Source organism: Corylus avellana, chromosome ca10, assembly GCF_901000735.1.
Source record: "Corylus avellana chromosome ca10, CavTom2PMs-1.0".
In the NCBI taxonomy this organism is placed as follows: Eukaryota; Viridiplantae; Streptophyta; class Magnoliopsida; order Fagales; family Betulaceae; genus Corylus; species Corylus avellana.
The window spans coordinates 14,185,895-14,205,089 of record NC_081550.1 but is presented as its reverse complement, the minus strand read 5'-3'; the positions used below and the strand labels follow the sequence as shown (position 1 = coordinate 14,205,089).

General features: G+C 36.5%; 1 protein-coding gene across 4 annotated transcripts; it reads right to left on the bottom strand.

The window, feature by feature from the left end:
* Positions 1-5,472: 5,472 nt before the first annotated feature.
* LOC132162734 (protein ENHANCED DISEASE RESISTANCE 2) lies at positions 5,473-17,474 on the bottom strand. Of its 4 annotated transcripts, none has more exons than XM_059572955.1 (21): positions 17,081-17,474; positions 15,321-15,395; positions 15,147-15,200; positions 14,978-15,043; positions 14,840-14,901; positions 14,428-14,558; positions 14,308-14,354; positions 14,134-14,234; positions 13,127-13,222; positions 12,951-13,015; positions 12,783-12,854; positions 12,233-12,379; positions 11,831-12,141; positions 10,615-10,678; positions 10,307-10,482; positions 9,697-9,798; positions 9,522-9,572; positions 9,292-9,435; positions 7,438-7,533; positions 6,770-6,871; positions 5,473-5,921 (listed from the first exon to the last, which is right to left on the bottom strand). In XM_059572955.1, the coding sequence occupies exons 1-21, from the start codon at positions 17,231-17,233 to the stop codon at positions 5,829-5,831; spliced, it is 2,208 nt and encodes a 735-aa protein (XP_059428938.1). In that variant the 5' UTR covers positions 17,234-17,474; the 3' UTR covers positions 5,473-5,828. The 4 variants fall into 4 exon arrangements, with proteins under 4 accessions (XP_059428938.1, XP_059428939.1, XP_059428941.1 ...); XM_059572956.1 differs by having other exon boundaries at positions 14,134-14,231; XM_059572958.1 differs by having other exon boundaries at positions 17,128-17,182.
* Between the last annotated feature and the right edge of the window lie 1,721 nt (positions 17,475-19,195).

The window sequence follows — 19,195 nt, the reverse complement described above, 5'->3', positions numbered from 1 at the left end:
AAAAAATCTAATGTCAAAATCATCAACAAGTCACTGGATGATCAAATAAGTGCAAATATGAACCAAAAAATAGATAGAAGTGAATTTAATTATTTAAATAATATTTACTAATTTTTTTAATGTGTAAATATAAACTTTCTTATTAAGTGAGATTTAATATCTAAAATATTTAATTGAAATAAAAAAAATCATGAAGACATGGTTTAAAATCAAGACCTTTATATTGATATTATATTAAATTACCGTTTATTTTAAAAACTGAAACTTTTTTTTTTTTTTAATATTGATTAGAGACAAACATTTATAGTAAATACGCAATAAAAAAAATATAAACACAAATATAGAAATATTCTAAGATAAATTGAGCAGATTAAGATATTAAGTTAAGTATCAATAAACCTCCAAGAACTTCTAATAAGTTAAAATCTCATCAAAAAATTATTAGAGCAAAGCACAATTTGGGTATGTTTGTTAGTTTGTTTTGGAGTATTTTTTTTATTTTTTTAATTTGAAAAAGTGTTATAATGCGAAATAAATGCGAAAACAGGATTTTTTTTGAATTATTTATTAATATATTTATCTTGAGAATAGAAAACAAAAGATTAAAAAAAAAAAAAATCAATTTTTGGTTCTCAAAATTCTTGATTATTTTCAGATTGGGCAGAAGCTGGGAAATAATTTCTTGCTATTTAATCCTAAGGGGTTGGCTCAAGTGGCGGAGCTTTAGTCTTTGTGGTAGTCTATGAGGCTTAAAGTTCGAATTCTCTTGAGTGCAAATAATTTCTTAGAGTCAGCTCGCCAGCGTTTTATACAGCTCTAAGGTTTATCTAACAGAGATGAGTACACAAAGTAATCTGGGTTCCTTAGTATCAAAATGCTTATTTTTTAAAAGAAATTTTACTTTCTAAAGAGCTTTTAATACTACTTTTTAGGGTATATAATTTTTCTCCAAACTGCTACGTGTCCCTTAAACATGTTATAAACACAAGCTACTTATCCAACCTCAATTATATTGTATGGGAATGATGGGAAATGGCGCATTTAAAAAGGCGTTCTCCAGACAGTGGGCGACACTATTGTGGACTGTTTTTTTTGGTGCCGCATTAGTGTCCCTTTCACTTCTGGACATTGTCGAATGTGGTGCTTCTTGTTGTTAACTAAATTGTCGTGTATTTATTTTTTTCATTAATCATCACAATAAAAAATAAAATAAAATAATAAAATAATAATAAAAAAAAGTTAAGTGGTGCCTACCGACGTCGTATCACCTAAATTTTGTATCAGAAGTCGATTATTATGATTTATAAAATTATAATTATTTGCCTCTCTCATCTAATCTTACTTGACTCTTATCTTAGCCTCCCTCGTATTCACCAATCGAATTAAGTGTAAGCAATATATTTGATATTTCATTTTTTCAGTGTATTATTCAAATAATTGACTCTACATTTCAAGTTTACTTCTTGTTGGGAATAAAATCACACTATAAGTCCATCAGGTTTTGAGCCTTAGGGTCAATGAAAGGCCCACAAAGCTATTAATTAAATAGCAGAAGATAAATTAAAGTAGGGCTCTACTTCACAGAGACCTACTCAAAAGTCTCGATTGGGGAGAGATAGTTCAAGTCTATCTCAACTCTTTAGGAGAGTTAGTTCAAGTCTATATCAACTCTTCAGGAGATCTAGTTCAAGTCTATCTTAACTCTTCAGGCAATAACTCTTCAGGAGAACCAGTTCAAGCTTACTTAAACTCTTAAGCCTATAAATAGACCCATACACATGGTACAAAGGGATCTGAATATTTCTCTGATATTGATAATACTTGATTAGGCTAAATTATTAATCGTTGTTAATCAAATTGCTCTTCTCTAAGGACTGACTTAGGCATCGGAGTTTCTCTGACATAGACACTGGCGGATCCTTTGACGCTCTCACTATTTTGCACTCTCACTATTTTGCAACCATCAGGGAGCATCACAAGCGCATTCAGAATCTATCATGTGCACAACTCGGAGAACGTGTAGTTCACACCATACCGGAAAAAGTTAGACAGAAAAATGAGAAAATTGCTCTAACAGTTTGGCGCCATCTATGGAGAAAATTATTTCATTTCTCATAAAAAAAAATCCATCATGGTGGTGAACACATGTTCATGCGATTGTCAACTAGCCAGAAGAGAGAACTAAACCCAGAAAATCAATCAAATCCGGAATGAAAAAAAAGAAGGAAAAAAAAGAAAAGAAAGGTGGGTGCCGCAAGAAGAAAAGGAGATAGTGGTCGGGAGAATGGCCCCCGAGAAAACATGGGAAGAGGAGATGATCAAAGACAGGAAAGGGATAGGAGTCAACAGCCCAAAGAACCAAGGAACTAGGATGTAATAGTATAAATACGGTGATGATAGCTACCGAGTACCCCACAGAAGGGGGCAAGGCATTTATCACACCCGGGCAACAAATGGAATACAAAAACTATGGCTAGTGGTATCTCTTTGTACTTCCTTATTTTCTCTTAGGTTTATATTTATCAACTATGTTATTGCTTTCAGACTTTTTCATAGAGACATGGTATCCCCTGAATTTTGGGGGCATGGATATTTTTAATAAAAGAATGAGACTGACTTAAGCATCAGAGTGTCCCCGGTCTAAAGATCGCCAGACCATTGATGCCCCTTCTTTTTCAGGTAGCAGGATATAGGGAGAAAACCCTAAGGAAAAACAGAGCTATACAGAGAAAACCCTAAGGAAAAACTAGGGAGAAAACCCTGAGGAAAAACAAGGGAGAAAATCTTGAGGAAAAACAAGGCTATATAGAGAAAACCCTAAGGAAAAACAAGAATAGCTAGGCCACCCCCGGAGACAGTAGGAAACCCAAGGCCATGCCATCCCAAGAAGGAAGGAAACACAAGTAAAGGTTTGAGTTGGGCTGTTTAGCTATGCCTAGTAGGTAAGGTCGGGTTTAACTCCCGATACATAGGTAAATGTTTGAGTTTAACTGTTTTAGCCAAGCCCGGTAGGCAAAATCGGGTTTAACTCCCGATTCACAAGTAAAGGCTTAAGCTTGGCTGTTTTAGCCATGCCTGGTAGATAACGTTGGGTTTAATTCCCTTTTCACAGGTAAAGGCTTGAGCTTGGCTGTTTTCGCCAAGCCCAGTAGATAAGGTCGAGTTTGATTCTCGGTTTACACACTCGGTTATGAAGGGTACATGAATTAATGATGTTTGCAGGAATTGTTATTTTAGGAGAAAGGTTTACAGGGTTGCAGGTTTATGGATGAAGAAGAATACTTGGTTCTTCAACCAAGTCCTAAAAGATATGACAGGTTTCACTCTCATGCAAAGAAGAGAGTTGGGGGGGTACTCTCAAGAACACAGACGATGCCATGAACAGAACAAAAGAGCTTCAAGTACACTCACACATTACAAGCCCATCAGGTTTTGGGCCTTAGGCCCAATGACAGGCCCATAAAGCTATTAATTAAATAGCAAAAGGTACAATTAAAGTGGGGCTTTATCTCACAGAGACTTACTCAAAGTCTAGATTGGGGAGAGATAATTCAGGTCTATCTCAACTCTTCGAGAAAGCTAGTTCAAATATATCTCAACTCTTCAGGAGATACCTCTTTAGGAGAGCTAGTTCAAGTTTATCTCAACTCTTCAGGAGATGACTCTTCAAGAGAGCTAATTCAAGTCTATCTCAACTCTTCAGGAGATAACTATTCAGGAGAACCAGTTCAAGCCTATTTCAACTCTTAAACCTATAAATAGGCCCCTACACAAGGTACTAAGGAATCTGAATATTTCTCTGATATTGATAATACTTGATTACATTGAATTATTGAGTGTTGTTTATCAAATTGCTCTTCTCTAAGGAACTGACTTAGGCATCGGAGTTTCCCCGACATAGACGCCAGTGGATCCTTTGACGCTCTCACTATTTTGCAGCCATCAGGAAGCATTACAAGCACATTCCGAATCTATCACGCGCACACCTCGAAGAACGTGTAGCTCACGCCATACCAGAAACAGTTAGACAAAAAATTGCTCTAACACCTCCCATAGGGATTTGGATAAAATCTACAAATCCTCCCCCAGATAGAGAGAGAGCATAGATGCATTTGGATACAACCTTTTTCCAAGTAATTTATAAAACTGAAAATTAACATCCTTTTTCACATGGCTAAGACACTTGTATTTTATTTTATTTTTTATTTATTTGTTTTTTCTAATTGAATAAGAAAGGAGTTATAGGGAATGATCATTTTCACTCCTAATCCGAAAGGAAAAAAGAGGGGACGATCCTAAAAACGAAAAATGAGTGGGCTCCCCAACAATAGACCCAAAACAAACTAAAGATGAAAACGACAGAGAAATTCTAGTAACAGTTGGGAATGAGTCAAATAAATGACTCGGCCCATCAAGTGAACCGAAACAGCCAAAAAAGGCTGTAATAAACGGCAAAATTCAGTAAACGGAACACCCCAAAGGGTAGTCGACACGACCATCAGTGGTCGGAAAAGAACAACACAGCCGACCATCAGTAGTCGAAAATGAGAAGATCTCTGTAAAAAATACAAACAAATGCCAGATCAAGGATCTAGTCCAGAAAATGAACACAGTGAGCAGAAAAACACAAGGAAATACAAAGAGACAACAAATACAAGCAAATAAAAGCATAATAAAATCTCCTAAACCAAAAATCAGCAACCCCAGCGGTGGAGATGGTTGAGACGCGGCGAAGGGAGGAGATGAAGCCGGAGACGATGGTGGATGGGCGTGATAGGTGGTAGGGCTGCCATGGGGAACGAGATCGGACTACGAAGAATCCAAATCGTAGACCCACGACAAAACCGAACGAAAAAGCTGAAGCCGCGGCTCAGAGGAGGCGGAGGAGCGTCAGAGGAGAGGCTGGTGTTGGGATTCCTGGCGGAGATGGGATAAATCGCACAAGGCGATGGATAAAACCGGAGAAAAACAATCACCGGTGAGAGGCATAATAGAGAGAGAGAGGAAGAGAGATAGAAGAGGGAAGGAGAGGGAAGGAAAACAAGGCAGATAAGACACTTGTATTCAGTTGCAAAACAAGGCAGATACAGGAAAAAGTCTAGGCTTCATTCTCCTAACCATCTCCATACTTTTTTTTTTTTTTTTAAAAAAAATCTACCATTGAATACATAAGACCCATATGTAAACCACAAATCCAATGATGGATTTGAATCCATTTGAAAAAAAAAAAAAAAAAAAAAGAAGAAAAAGATAGGAGAATGAGGCCTAGCATTTCTCTAGACACAGTGCCTTGGATCTGAAACATTAGTCTAGGAGGACCATGTATGAATATGATCAATATTAAGTGACGTGCTCTTATTCCTAATTTCAAATATATGTAATTCTATGTATATTACATATGGATATAATTCCTAAACAGTTTGCAAGTGCATTGTGAAAGAACAGCACTTTTTATTTCAATGAGTTTAGTGCTCAAAGCAATATGGAATAACCACTAGCAGCGAAGAGAGAAAACACTGCCAAAGTGAACAAAACAAATAGAGAGGATATGCTATACCTACACCAATCATAAATCTAATCAAAGAATCAGCACTAACAAGAAATGCCATCTTTGCTACAAACCTTTTTTTTTTTTTTTTTTTTATCAATTTTAATGATATTTACAGCAAAAGAACCTGCTGCTAATTTCAATTTGGTTGAGTAAAAGAATGACTGCTGCAGGTAACTGTGCAGAGCACAAACAACCTGAAGTTCCAATATCTATGTTTCATGTTCAACCCTCTAACCTCAACATCTTGGTGGGTTTTTTGGACGTATTGGGGAGAAAATCATCGTTTCAGTAATACTGCTTTGGAGGCATCAAGATGGTCTAGACGGCAGGTTCCAAGAAGATACTCAGGAAGCTCCTCTGATGTATTGGCCTGTGCAGGACAAAATGACATTTAGGCATTAGAATGAAGAATATGATCATCAAGGTGACTGCTCTGAACCTAAGACCTAATCAGGGAGCTTGCAGCATATACAAATGAAAAGGCTGAACTACAATTTAGTTCCTCTATTAGAACACTATCAAGTTTCAACACTAGAAAATAGACAAAGATTCATATGAAAAAATAGAATAAAGATAAAAAAATAAAAAATAAAAAAAGTAAAAAAGAATATAGAGAGGATTCAAGAAGTGTAACCAGCGAGAAATTAAAAAAATATATATATATATATATAAGTATATATAGAGAGAGAGAGAGAGAGAGAGAGAGAGACGAGGGAGCATGAGAGGAAGTAGATCAGGATGTAAAGCGAGTAGACAATCAAGGAAGTGAGCTTGTTGCCATTGTTGTGTGCAAAAGGTTTGATTTTGAAACCATTAGAATTACTGAGGAGGAAGAGGGAAGTGGGGCTTGGGGTTGCTCAGGGAGTAAAAGTGGAAGCTGAATTCTCAAGGAATTTTAAAATCAGCCATCAGCCATGCATTCTGCAGTTGCCACCACCCTCATCAACCAAGGATATCAGATTGCTAAAAATGAATTTAATCTGAAATAATTGTCTTTGGGTGCCCATGCCCATCTCATAGGCACTTTTCCCTTTTGAAAAAAAAAAAATTAATGACCTTCAATAGGGCATCATTTCAGTTATCATACAGAGTCCCACGTGACATTTAATGGAGCCACATTAACAGATGTATCAGAAATATCACATTCAATCTAAAAAATTTCTTGGAAGGGACTAAATTATAGTTTAGCCAATGAGAAAAAAGTTGGATTAGTTTTACCTGTACCAAAAATGCCATCTCAATAACCAGATTGCTAAGATACCCAAGAACAAGACTGACCACACCCCTTGCAACTGTTGATGACCCAATATCGATCCCAAGCTGAAATGATTGTCATTTCCAGAATTAGAATATGTTATAAGGTGACAACTCACATCACACAATTTTTAATGTAATTATTCAAATGTTGAATGGATATCTGTGTCTTTGGCATAGTCCTCTCTACTCTGTTCTATCACCAGATCTCAATTAATCACACCAAGGCACAGAGGAGTTAATATGAACTTTCACTTAATAGCAGGAACAATCTTGTTCACATATCTTATGCTTTTAAGAAAATTGATGCTCAATAGATGCGGATTGGCAGTGAGGGAAACCCTCATCTTTTAAGAGAAAGACAATTATGTCCCACCCTTTTGCCTAAATGGTTCCTCTCCATTTCAAATGAAATGGAGAGGATCCGTTTCTGGCAGTGAGGCACTTATAAAATCGCAAGCAAAACCCCTTTCTCTGTCCATCTATAACAGAACAAATGCTCCCATCGAAAGAGTACAGAAGTGATCAAAGTTTGGGCTACTTGCAGGAATAAAAGGATAGCTCATACCCATCTCTCTGTCTTACAGGAGGACAAAGCAAAGAAATTACAGGAACAATTCTAGAAAACTTACCTCCAAATAGTTCTCCCCGTGGAAATAATTAATTTCAAGGGCTTGACCAATCAGGCATGCTTTCTTTCCTACACTCTGCTTAACTATCCATGAACCCTGTGAAAAGAAATGCGAACTCTCATAACCCAAGCACCATGCATTGATGATAAATGAGGTTCATACGGCATAGAGTACCTAATGAGGTCACTTCAAGCTAACAAACAGAAGAATACTGGCCATATAAAAATAATAATTTTCACAGATCCGAGAGGCTGTTCAGTTTAGACAAGTAAATCCTAAAAATAAATTAATAATATTTAACATGTACAAGCAACTGAATGCATGAGAGCAGAATGGCAAAATGTCAGCTCCCATATTGCTGTGGGCAGCATACAGTGCTGAAAACCCAGATCCCAGGAGATATATCTGGCAATTCCGAGGATCTATGCAATTCAACAAATAAAGCAATACTTTGAACTTGAAAGATATGAAACTGATTGCTAATTTCAGTAGCGATCAAGCAAACATAAAAGCCCAAAAGCAAAAAGAGAAGATATTCCAATTTAGGCTCTGTTTCTTTCAACGTAAAAGGTTTTCCGTCAGAAAATGTTTTCAGCGGAAAACATTTTCTTGAAAATTGATTTCTTTGAAAACATTTTCCAACGTTTGGTGTATACAGAAAATCACAATTATAAATAGGTAAAAATCTACTTTACATTAGGGGGTACATTGTCAATTTTTAAACTTTGGGGTTCAAATTGAAAAACTCCTAAAACTTCAGGAGGTAAAGTGGATTTTCCCCTATATATATATATATTTTGATGTCGGGGAACCTCTCCAAGGCAAGACCCTTCGGATCTACCCTTGCAGAGTAAACCCCCGCCCGTGCACCACACCCTCGGAAGTTTCCCTACACTGAACTGGTTAAATCGTTGGCTTTTCATCAAGGGCTGTGGCCCCCCAAGAGATTGTTTGAACCCATAAGGTGTTGAACCTTGGACCTTGAAGGGGGCAAACCTTAAAGACTAAGGCCTCCATCACTTGGGCCAGCCCCTTCATTCAATTATATTAAACTTTAAATTAAGATAATGTTCCAACCAGTTTGGCGGTGGCCCGATCAGGTCCCAACGGTGTCCTAATCGGGTCCCAGCGAGTCCCAACAAGGTCTCGATTGAGTTCTGGTGGTATCCTGATGGTGGCCTGACAAAGTCCTGGCGGGGTCCCAACGGGGTCTCGGTTGTGCTCCGGCGGGGTCTCGGGGGTGGCCCAATCGGGTCCCGATGGTGGCCTAGCTGGGTCTCAGCGAGGTTCCGGCAAAGTCCAAGTAATGGCCTAGCCGAAGTCCCCATCGTGTTCCGGCGGGGTCCCGACTAAGACCCAGCAGTGGCCTGTTTGGGTCCATGCGAGTCTCGAGGGAGTACCGGCGATGGGTCTGCCCATTTGAAAATGAGAAGCTTAAACTCAGAAAATAGTTTATAGTTTTCAAAAATGAAAACCATTTTACGGAAATTAAATAAGTTTTTTCGGTCAAACCGAAAATATTTTCCATTGTCTATTATTTTCCGTTGCACTAAACACCAGAAAATATTTTCTAGAAATCATTTTACGCCAAAACAAACAGAGTCTTAGCATAAATATTTTTTCAGAAAATGGAGAAGGTTGGGGAGAGATTGATCAAAAGTAAAAATTAATTTCATATAATACATAATCATGTAACAACACCAGTGAGAAATGCACGCTGCCTTGTTTAGGTAAGTAATCTTAAACATAAAACTTGCTTTTCTGAATTCTTCAACAAAATAAAGTGGGGAAAAAGATTAATCCTCTTATGCACTGAGATTTCTGTAGTTTCTAATCCCATGGGACTATACTAACCTTTGATATATATGGTATGAGCTTAAACCTCGAATTTCTATATGCGTCATCGCCCTTGATGAAACTCTCTAGCAAGGGTGCATCTGCCACAGGAGTATTCATTACATAATATAGAGCTAGGCTATATGTTGTTGAGCCTGGGACCTGGTCACAGTAAATAATTTGATTATTGTTGATCCACAACAACAGAAAAAAGAATAATATAAGCACAAACAAAAGACTAAATCAACCTGTATGTTTACAATGAAGAAGAACTCTGGCCCACCCTGTGCTGCATATTTCTGCACAACAAAGCTTTTAAAAAATATTATTATCACAAAGACAATATGCAAATGCAATGAATGCAATTAATTTAACATGTGATAGATGGGCATCAAATCTAAACTAATAAGAATTAGTATGAACCTGAACAATGCTCCCAGGACGGCCTCCAAGATCATCTTCTCGCTTGTCAGATTTTAGCCAATCTGCAGCAACCATTTGCATGAGGGTGCTGTTTGCCTTAACCTATAAAGTAAACATCGAAACATTAGAAAAAGTAAATAAGAATCACCAACTGAATCTATAATTCTAGCCATGAATTGAAGCTTTGGAGATGTTTAAGAGCAACAAAATCAAAACTATTTAGTGGAGTACAATGGATTAAGAACTCTAGCAGTCTAGCAACTAATATCCATGGTCTAAATACTGTCACTATTAATGGTTCTGAGAACTATTAACTTAACATATCTTTGCTGGGACAAGCAGAGAAAAAATCATATGAATGGTTGGTACTTGAAACATGCTACACAAAAAGCAAATGGAAGAAATTCTAACAATCCATAAACATAAATTAGTTTTCATCCCCAAATACATGCAAACTAGCATTCCAGAATGATGTAATTCTACGTATGATTGCAAGCAATTTGTTGCCTCTTTAATCGGTGAGCATGATGAACATCTTAGCAAACATACAAGCAAAAGTTTTCTAGAGATTTAGTTTGGGTTTATCATTACTAAATTTTGTTATGGTTACCTTCTTATGGTCTTCCAAATAATTCTCTCCACGAATTAGGAAAGTGGTAGGATCTGCTGCTGTCCAACTGCTAGCTAATGTACAAGTTGGATCTTTGGGAAGAGTTGTCCCATAGCAGCATGGGATACAGTCTTCTCTTACCATCTCTTGCAAGTCCATATAGCCCTTCTTCTGAACTGCAGCAAGTCATCTCCAGCCATCATCAAATCATACAAGGAAGAAATCAAAGAAAACTACTTGAGGGAAGAAGAAATAATATGCAATCAAGTCATGTTAAATAGTGCAATGATCATCAAACATTGAATCACCTGCAAGATCATGCAATCTCTTCACAAAACCAGCAGCAGTTGATAACTTCGGTTGACGTATATCCTGTAATCCAAATTTCATAGGAGCAAAGTGAGAAGCCAAAACACCAATGCATACAAATTTTAACATCACTTCTTAAAGCAGAAATTTAGTTAGTAATGAATACCAAAAATGAAAGGCCTAAATGGGTGACAATTTTGCATAGTGAGTTATGTGCACAATAAGAAATGATACTAAAGTAAGCAGTGAAGAATTAATATCCACATGCTATACTGCATCAAGACTGAAGGATGTAATACACTGATACAGTGGTTAAATTGCTTACAATTAAGAACAATTAAGACCCAGTAATGATTCTCAACAAGATATATAGTTCAGCATAATGCGTTTAAATTTGCATAGTTATAACGATATAAAGAGCAGCGAAAACCACTGAATTACCAGTAATTCGTTTTTTTATTTTTTTTATTTTTTATGACGAGGAACTCCTCCAAGGCAAGGCCACTTTGTGTACCCACCCCTCTCAACTATGTTCTACAAATACCTAAAGGTTCACAAAAGTTAATGGTCAATGATCATAATGATCCAATTGTTGATAATTTTAGACTTTAGAATTGGGTGTCTGAGAAACTATTTGTCTTATGTGGATTCTTCCCATCATTTCAGCATGATTCAAATGCAAATTATTCAGACACACACATACAGATTGTCTAAGAGCCTGTTTGGAATTTCATTAAGAAGCTTAAAAAAATACTTTTAGTACATAAGAAACTGTGCAAAGCAAAAATGAGTCCGTTTGGTAAAAAAACTCAAAAAGTACTTCTTTGACTTTTTTGCTCTAAAAAGGCCAAAACACACTTTTTTGGGAATAGCTTGAAAATAAATCTTTCTCTAAAATTCTCTTTCTAGATATAAAAGCTTTATATCCCAACACAATTCAAAATAGGTTCTAAAAAGATGAGATCACAGCAGAAGGGACTGCACTTCCAACTCTAGGTTCCCTTAGTTACAATTTTAATCACTAAGCTTTCTGAAAAGAGGTGTGCCTTTTGTGGCTTCCACCCATTCTTAACCATGATTCAAGCACATTATTGGAACCAGCATCAATCAAATACCAGTTTCACGAGAAGAAGTCATCATAATTAAAAAGCCTCTACTCTAGATTCCCTTTACTACTTACATTTGCAACAGGAACAATCTTAAAACATATTGTACCTGAGAGTACATATCCGGACCAAAATCGGGAGTCAGGATATTTTCAGATTGATCATAATCTGATGGTTCTGGAAAATCAAAAAATTCATCAGAAGCATCATTCAAGCTAACAAGGCTTCCATGTTCTGAAGGTGTTTTCTCCATTTCTTCAGTGATATTTTCCTTTGTCCTCCCATCCCCTGTCAGTATTCGAAAATCAACTGTGCTAGCACCTTCTGTCTGATTCAACCTAATGTTTCTTGTCAATTCTCCAGATGAGAAATCAGGAGAAGTGTAATTTCCTAGTTTTGCTCTAAACATCTCTCGTAATGCTGCGTATTAAAGGAAAAGTATCAAGAATATCATATTATATGAACTAATCATCGATACACACATAAGAAGTTCCATCTAGCTGAAAGCTACCAGCAACTCTCCCAAGCATACGGATGGTTATAGATCGGGCTGAAGAAGGTCGTAGATAAGATTTCCAAAATTTCCAATCAATAGCAAGCATGTGCTTTACAACTGACTGTTTCCCATGGTTCACAGGCGATATAACATATCCTCCACCTGTAAGAGTGTGCAAACTGTCATCCCCCAATTCTTTCCATTGGTAACTTCTGAACAATGCAATCACAGCAGTGAAGATTAGGACCTCATAATGACTACCATATCCAAGGGTGCCATTTTTTCTTCATTTTTATTTTTCTTTCTAAACACGCTATAGTTACTCATGAGTTGCATAATTGGGCAAAGACTAAAGCAATGGCAAAGGTACAATCTTAAACTCATAATGCATGCCACAAAATTATAGGATTTTTTTTATATAAGTAATTCAATCTTATTAGAAGGCAAAAAAGGGAAAATACACCAAAATTATAGGAATTGTACAATGATGATGATGATAACTAAATCACAATAATATCTTGAGGTCTAGGAATTTTGTTCGGACTAATTTTTAAGCATACGTTACTTTTAAGGCAGGCACGGATGTAGCCTTTCTGAGGTGGACACTTCTTGTGAAACACGGAATGGTAGAGAATAACTGTTACAGGAAAAACCAAAGAAAAGATTATTCTTCTGATTCAACTAGAACAGTTGATATCATAGTATTTACATATTTCCTCCAAAACACCACTACCATATGTTCCGTCATCCTCCCTTCTCCAATAACGTCGCAATAATAGATCTCTTCGTTTCATTCCCCTGCATAGCATTATATGTCAATAACAGAAACTACCACCAAAAAGAAAAGATACCATACTCTTAAACTTTCCATCAAACATATCTCATTAACATCAAAGATCATCATCTAACCAAGGTAACCAATTATTATATAACTGCTTGTGGATAATATCAGTATGACCATCAAGGTGCTCAACCAAACTGCCCTTATAAAAGCAGAAGTCCCATCTGCAAGTAAATTTGAAAAGTTAATTTTAGTAAAGAACAAGCCTGACATATGATATGTTGAATAATAGAATATCTGCAGAACTTAATAATATTAATTAGCTGCATAATAGTGGAAAACAATCTCAAATGACGTCTGCAAAGGCACCTGGCAGCCAAAGTTTAGATATATTAACCTTCAGTTAAGTATGCTGGTTTGCCAAAACAAATGAACCACGCAAAGTTAATGCATTAAGAATTATCAGGGATTAAACAATGTTCCAGATTTTGGGATTCAATGGACCCAATTTAAGTCAAGTAATTAAAAATATTAAACTCTTATCTCACCCCTATCCTGTTGAGCTGATGTGGCAATGTCCATAAGCTCTTGGATTTTTTTTTTTTTTTTTTTTTTTAACAAGAGCTGATGGGCACTACTACATCAGCCCAGTGGAATGGAGGTGGGATGAAAGTGTAGTAGCATAACTCATTTAAGTCCTTGACATTATAATGCTCTAATTTATATAATTTGCATATATATAGCGCGAGCTGATGAGCTCTCTCTAATGGTCTTTGCTAGTAGGCATAGTCCCAAACCACGTGATTTTCCATCCCGTCCACTATTTCCTTCTCTTGTTTTCAGAGTTCAGATTAAATTTCTGCAAATCTCTAAGCTCCAGTTGGGCAAGCACATGCCACCATGACTATTATGAAGGCCTCAATAAAATTAATGCACTATTTTATTATTTTTTTTGTGGGGCAGGGGGATCCATAAAGCGTTGGTAATCAAAAGTTCGATTGCACTATATATCCTAAGATCCCATTTCTGCAAGCTTATAGGTTTCCACTTTAACATTGTAACAAAACCATGGATATTATGAATTTTAATCAGATATGAGGCTGCAACATAAGAAGACATGGGATGTTCTACTTACTCAGATCTTGAGGGACCAAGAGACATAAGCGTCTGGAAAATGGCTTCTGAAGTTCCATCCACCACACCCACAGCCATTATAGCGGGATGATCATCCCACTGCTGAAGAAAGAAACATGTTAACCACGGAAATGTATTTTGTAACTAGTAAGTGCTGAATAGAAAATCCACCAACCTTCACATGGAACTCCCTATCTTTAGCTTCTTTAAATAGCCGTAGCCCTGCATAAATACCTATAAATTAAACATTCAACTTCAGCTAACTACAACGGCATATTGTAAATTCCCTTCTTACCATTTTGACAACCAAATATCGTCCAAGATGAAGGAGCAATAACATCAGAAGTTACAGGATCCATTTGTGTGGAAGAACAAAGAGTCCAGTCAATAGAATTAGAATGATTTATCCTGCTAGAACCACTGAATCTGTGTACATGAAAAACCTTTTTAAGTACCAAAAACAATTAATTAAGGGAAATAAATATAAAGATATCAGACGAAGGCCACAAAGATAAATCCAGCAAAGTGGTGCAACTGTTGTCGTCTTTAACACCAAGCCATAACTTACAGGCACTAACTTTTCCAAGAAGTTTCAAAGGTTATCTCCATTGTGTTGACCATGCAAAATTACAAGATTAGATGGCCAAGACAACAAGAAATTGTGATTTTTCCCAAACAAGAATTCTGGTATAATACAGTTATTATACCTAAAGGACTGCCATCTGCTCTTGAAACAACCCACGAGATTATCTCCCATGCCAGGACCACCCTGCAAATGTGCATTAGCATGAGCCTCTTACAGGTATCAGTTCTACAGTAGATTTGAAAATGGAGGAGTTTATAACCTTTAAAGCTACTTCCTGAAAGGAATGAATCCATCTTGCTGCTTCTTCAGGACTTCTTGCTCCCAACTATGATATTTAGAATCATGACTTAAGCATGAAAATTATAGATAAAAACGACAGTTTTTACAATATAGTTACGACGCTTTTCTATGATAAATAATTACCAAACCTTTAGTTGATCATTGTGATTTGAAGTATTATAAAGTGTGAATATGAAGAATACCTGCAAGCCACAGGTATAAATATATGCCATTACAAATATATCACTGCCAAATGCTAATCAGAGAATATAAACTAAAAGATAAATCACCACCAAAGCAAAAATACTGCATAACATTCATACTTTTCTATGAATGCTCTCCCTCCCATTGTCCATGACCCGAATGCAAGAATCTATAATAGCACTTCTAACAGGATCCTGAGAAAAATAAATAAATGAAATCAAGGCTTTTCTCTTTTAGTTCTTCTGCCAGTAACATTATAAAGTTGGTTAAAAGAAAAAAGAAAAGAAAGGAGGGATATAAATAAGATGACATTCCCATTTCAAAAAGTAGATAAAACTCCAAGGAGTAGCTTAATTGGCACTGGGACCACGCCTCATGATGCAGAGGTCAATAGTTCGAATCTTCCTTATCCCTTCCCTTGGATCAAAAAAACTGACTTATAAAAAAAATGTACAAACCAAAATAACAGCTCCAATTCAGTTTGCGTGCATATTTGATTGATACTAATCCATGGACTAAATAATCAAATAGACTTTTGATCACATTGCCCAACAGCAAGATACACACCAAATAACAACACATATTAAGGTGTGGGGGGGCGGGAGAACCTCAATAAGATGTTTAAAGAACAGATAATCTGCACAGATTTGTAAAAGTAGAATCCAAACAGCTAAATATTAATAAAAGCTTCTTTAAAATCATTAAGCCCTTTGTTTTAAAAGGATGTTAATGAGAAAGCAAAAAAAAAAAAAAAAAAAAGAGGGAAATCCAGTGACTTAAGTTACTTCTATAGAGCTTGGTTTGGGTAACAGAGATCATTTGTTGAAGGCAAGGTTTCTTCCTCTTCTTTTCTTTTCTTTTTTATTTTATTTTAATGGAAAATTTTGTTAGGTTCTTTCCCTATAGAGAAAACAAACAATACTCTCTCCATCCCACAATGGTGAAAACTTTCAAATGCCATGCATTTTAATCATTGTATTCCTGAAATACCCTTGGATGGGCCAAGAAAGCTGGGTTTGATTTTTTTTTTTTTTTTTTTTTTATTTTTTTTTTTTTTAATGTTAGCTTAAATTTGAAAAATGTGGGCTTGAATTTGAGGGTAATATGGGAACTTAAATGGATAAATGGTTTTATTTTTAAAAACTTCCATATATTTTAGGAAGCCCAAAAAGAAAAAAACACATCATCTAGTCAGGAGGGAGAAACAAAAAAAACCAGCTTCAAATTACGAGCACGCGTATATCATCATCAAACAACAGGGAATAATATTCAATTGTGCAGGTGAACATTTAAAGGGAAAAAATTCCAAGAAAAACAAAGGTGAAACCAGTGTTTTAATCGCTCACTACTTCAAACAAGCTGAATTAAGTTCACTGATACATAATACAACAATAAGTTTAGAAATAGAGAAATGCTAGGGGTACTAAAATTCCAAATCACATTAATTGTCACAAAAATTTCAACTGGAAGTAGGAAGTAGCTTACTGCACATCAAGTGAAGTAGAAACAAGAAGTGAATGTATCAATATATTTCCATGTGACCATTTAAGGCCACATGTAATAGAGTTGAAATCCGGGGAAAGCTAGAATGAAGCTGAAAAGCAAAAGCAAACATCTCAAATACAGATAGAGCCATAAACAATATTCGATCAAAACACCCAACCATAAAAACCTCTTATTCATTTCATATCCTACCATTCAATCTATGTTATTCATCATCAACCAACAGGTGATCATAAAACAATCAAACGCCTAAACGCCACCAAATAAAAAACATAATACAGCGATTTTACACGTCCAGCAACTCGTTCAGCAACATTAACATCAAACACAGAAGCAAAAGAACTGAAAACAGACGGAGAAAAACATGTGCATGGACCTTGTTGTTTGAAATAGGAGCTGATTTGAAACTTTTGAGATAGTGACCTTCGAGAACGAAGTATCGCTTGCGGGAGTACTGAAGCCCAATCCGATTGGAGCGTATGAGATATAGCCACCCCTCCATTCTTCCCTCACTTTGGGACGTACCCATCTCAGAGAATCCCAATCCTCAAGAAACCCACTTCTTCAATTTGCAGTTTTTTCTTTAAATTCTTTTTTTGTTCTTAGAAGTTCAAATCCATGCAAAACGATTTCCAATGAAATTAAATTCAAGAAATGGACAAGGGTATGAGACAGTGACTCTCTGATCCCAGCTACGGGATTCAGAGAATCAATGGGGTTTCACAGGGAATGGGCACCTCTTTGGAATTGCAGGTAAAACTCTCCCTCTCTCTCTCTCTCTCTCTCTCCCCCTTCCCTCCTTGTTTCTCTCTGTTAAATCAAACTTAATTGGTGCATATGTGAGACAAAGATTGCCACAGTATAAGGTCAAATGACTTTATTACCCTTGTCGTGAAAAAACTCCAGGATTTAATTTTTTCAAAGTTTTTTCTCTTCGACTTTTTTTTTTTTGTCACATTAGTAATTTTCTTGTACCTCTTCCTTAAAAGAACAACCTTTTTTGTGGATTTAAATTAGGTTTGACTATCTCGATTCTCGAGTAGAAGAAAAAAAACATTGACCGATGCTTTTGTTAATTTTCATTGTTGCTCGGAAGAAATGCAAGCACAACAATTAGGTGGACAAGTTATATTTAAAAGTGAGGAGCACGATCGAAAAAAAAAAAAAAGTGATGGGAATTTATTTACTTCTTTTCTTTTCTTTTCAAGACGTGCGAATCGAATTTAAAGAACATAAAGTCGATGGTTATTGTCCAATTTGATAACCATATTGTATAAGTACAAACTCTTTACAAAGAATAAAAAAAATGAAGGAATTTGTTGTGTTGAAGATGGCCTATAAAGAGTATTTTTTCTTTTTTGAATAAGTTGTAGACATATTATAAATGGATCATTGACAGAGCAAATGCTCTGACAAAACAATATCATTGATACATGAAGGCATCTCCTCCTGCCAAGTAGTATCTATGACTTGCAAAATAGCCAATCTAGCCAACTCATGGGCTGCCCTATTCGCCTCTCTATACACATGACTAGCCTTCCAACTAGCAAAAGAATTTAAGACAACTAAAGCATCTCCCACTAGTTGACCAAAAATGCTAGAATTTTCACCTGAAGCTTGTACCGCATCTATCACCAGTTTGGCATCACTTTCAACAATGATCTGTTGGATTCCATATTCAGCACAGAGTTTGACTCCAAAGTAGAGAGCCATAGTCTCCGCTGCAGCCGACTCCAAAGTTCCCATCTTTGATAAACTTCTTGCTGCAATCACCACACCTCTACTGTCTCGCACAAGCATGCCAAATCCCATTCTCCCCTCCTTCATATTTATCGATGCATCACAATTCAACTTGCACCAACCATCCATGGGTTTAGCCCACTGCTTCCTTCGGTCTACCCTTGATGATGAACTATTATCTGCAGCTCGATTTGTACTCTGAAACTCTTCAATCGAATCCGTCGCTTCTTTCACAATAACATTAGGATGTAGAAAGACACCATCATGGATCCATGCATTCCGTCTAAACCAAATTCTCTTGGCAGTTTCTGCAAAAACACAAAACTCATCCCCACCAAATGTTTGAAAAACCCCTTCAGCAACTTGTAGAAATCCTGGACCAGAAAAAGTGCTCTTTTGGAATACCCTACTGCTAACTCCCCAAACATCACATGCAGATGGACATCCCCATAAAATGTGAAAAGTCGTTTCAACTTCCAACTTACATATAGGACACATCGGATCACTCACCACCTTTCTTCGCAGTAAATTTTCCTTTGTTGGTAAAAGATTATGGCATGCTCTCCACATAAAATTTTTCCCCGCGTTTGAGATTTGCAAATTCCAAATACCACTCCAAATTAAACTATCACTTGGTTGTGAGGATCCACCAGGTTGCTGTGTATCTTCCATCTCCTTAACCAAATGGTATGCACTCCTAACCGAAAAAATCCCATTACGGGTTCCCCTCCAGATTTGTAAATCAGGTTGA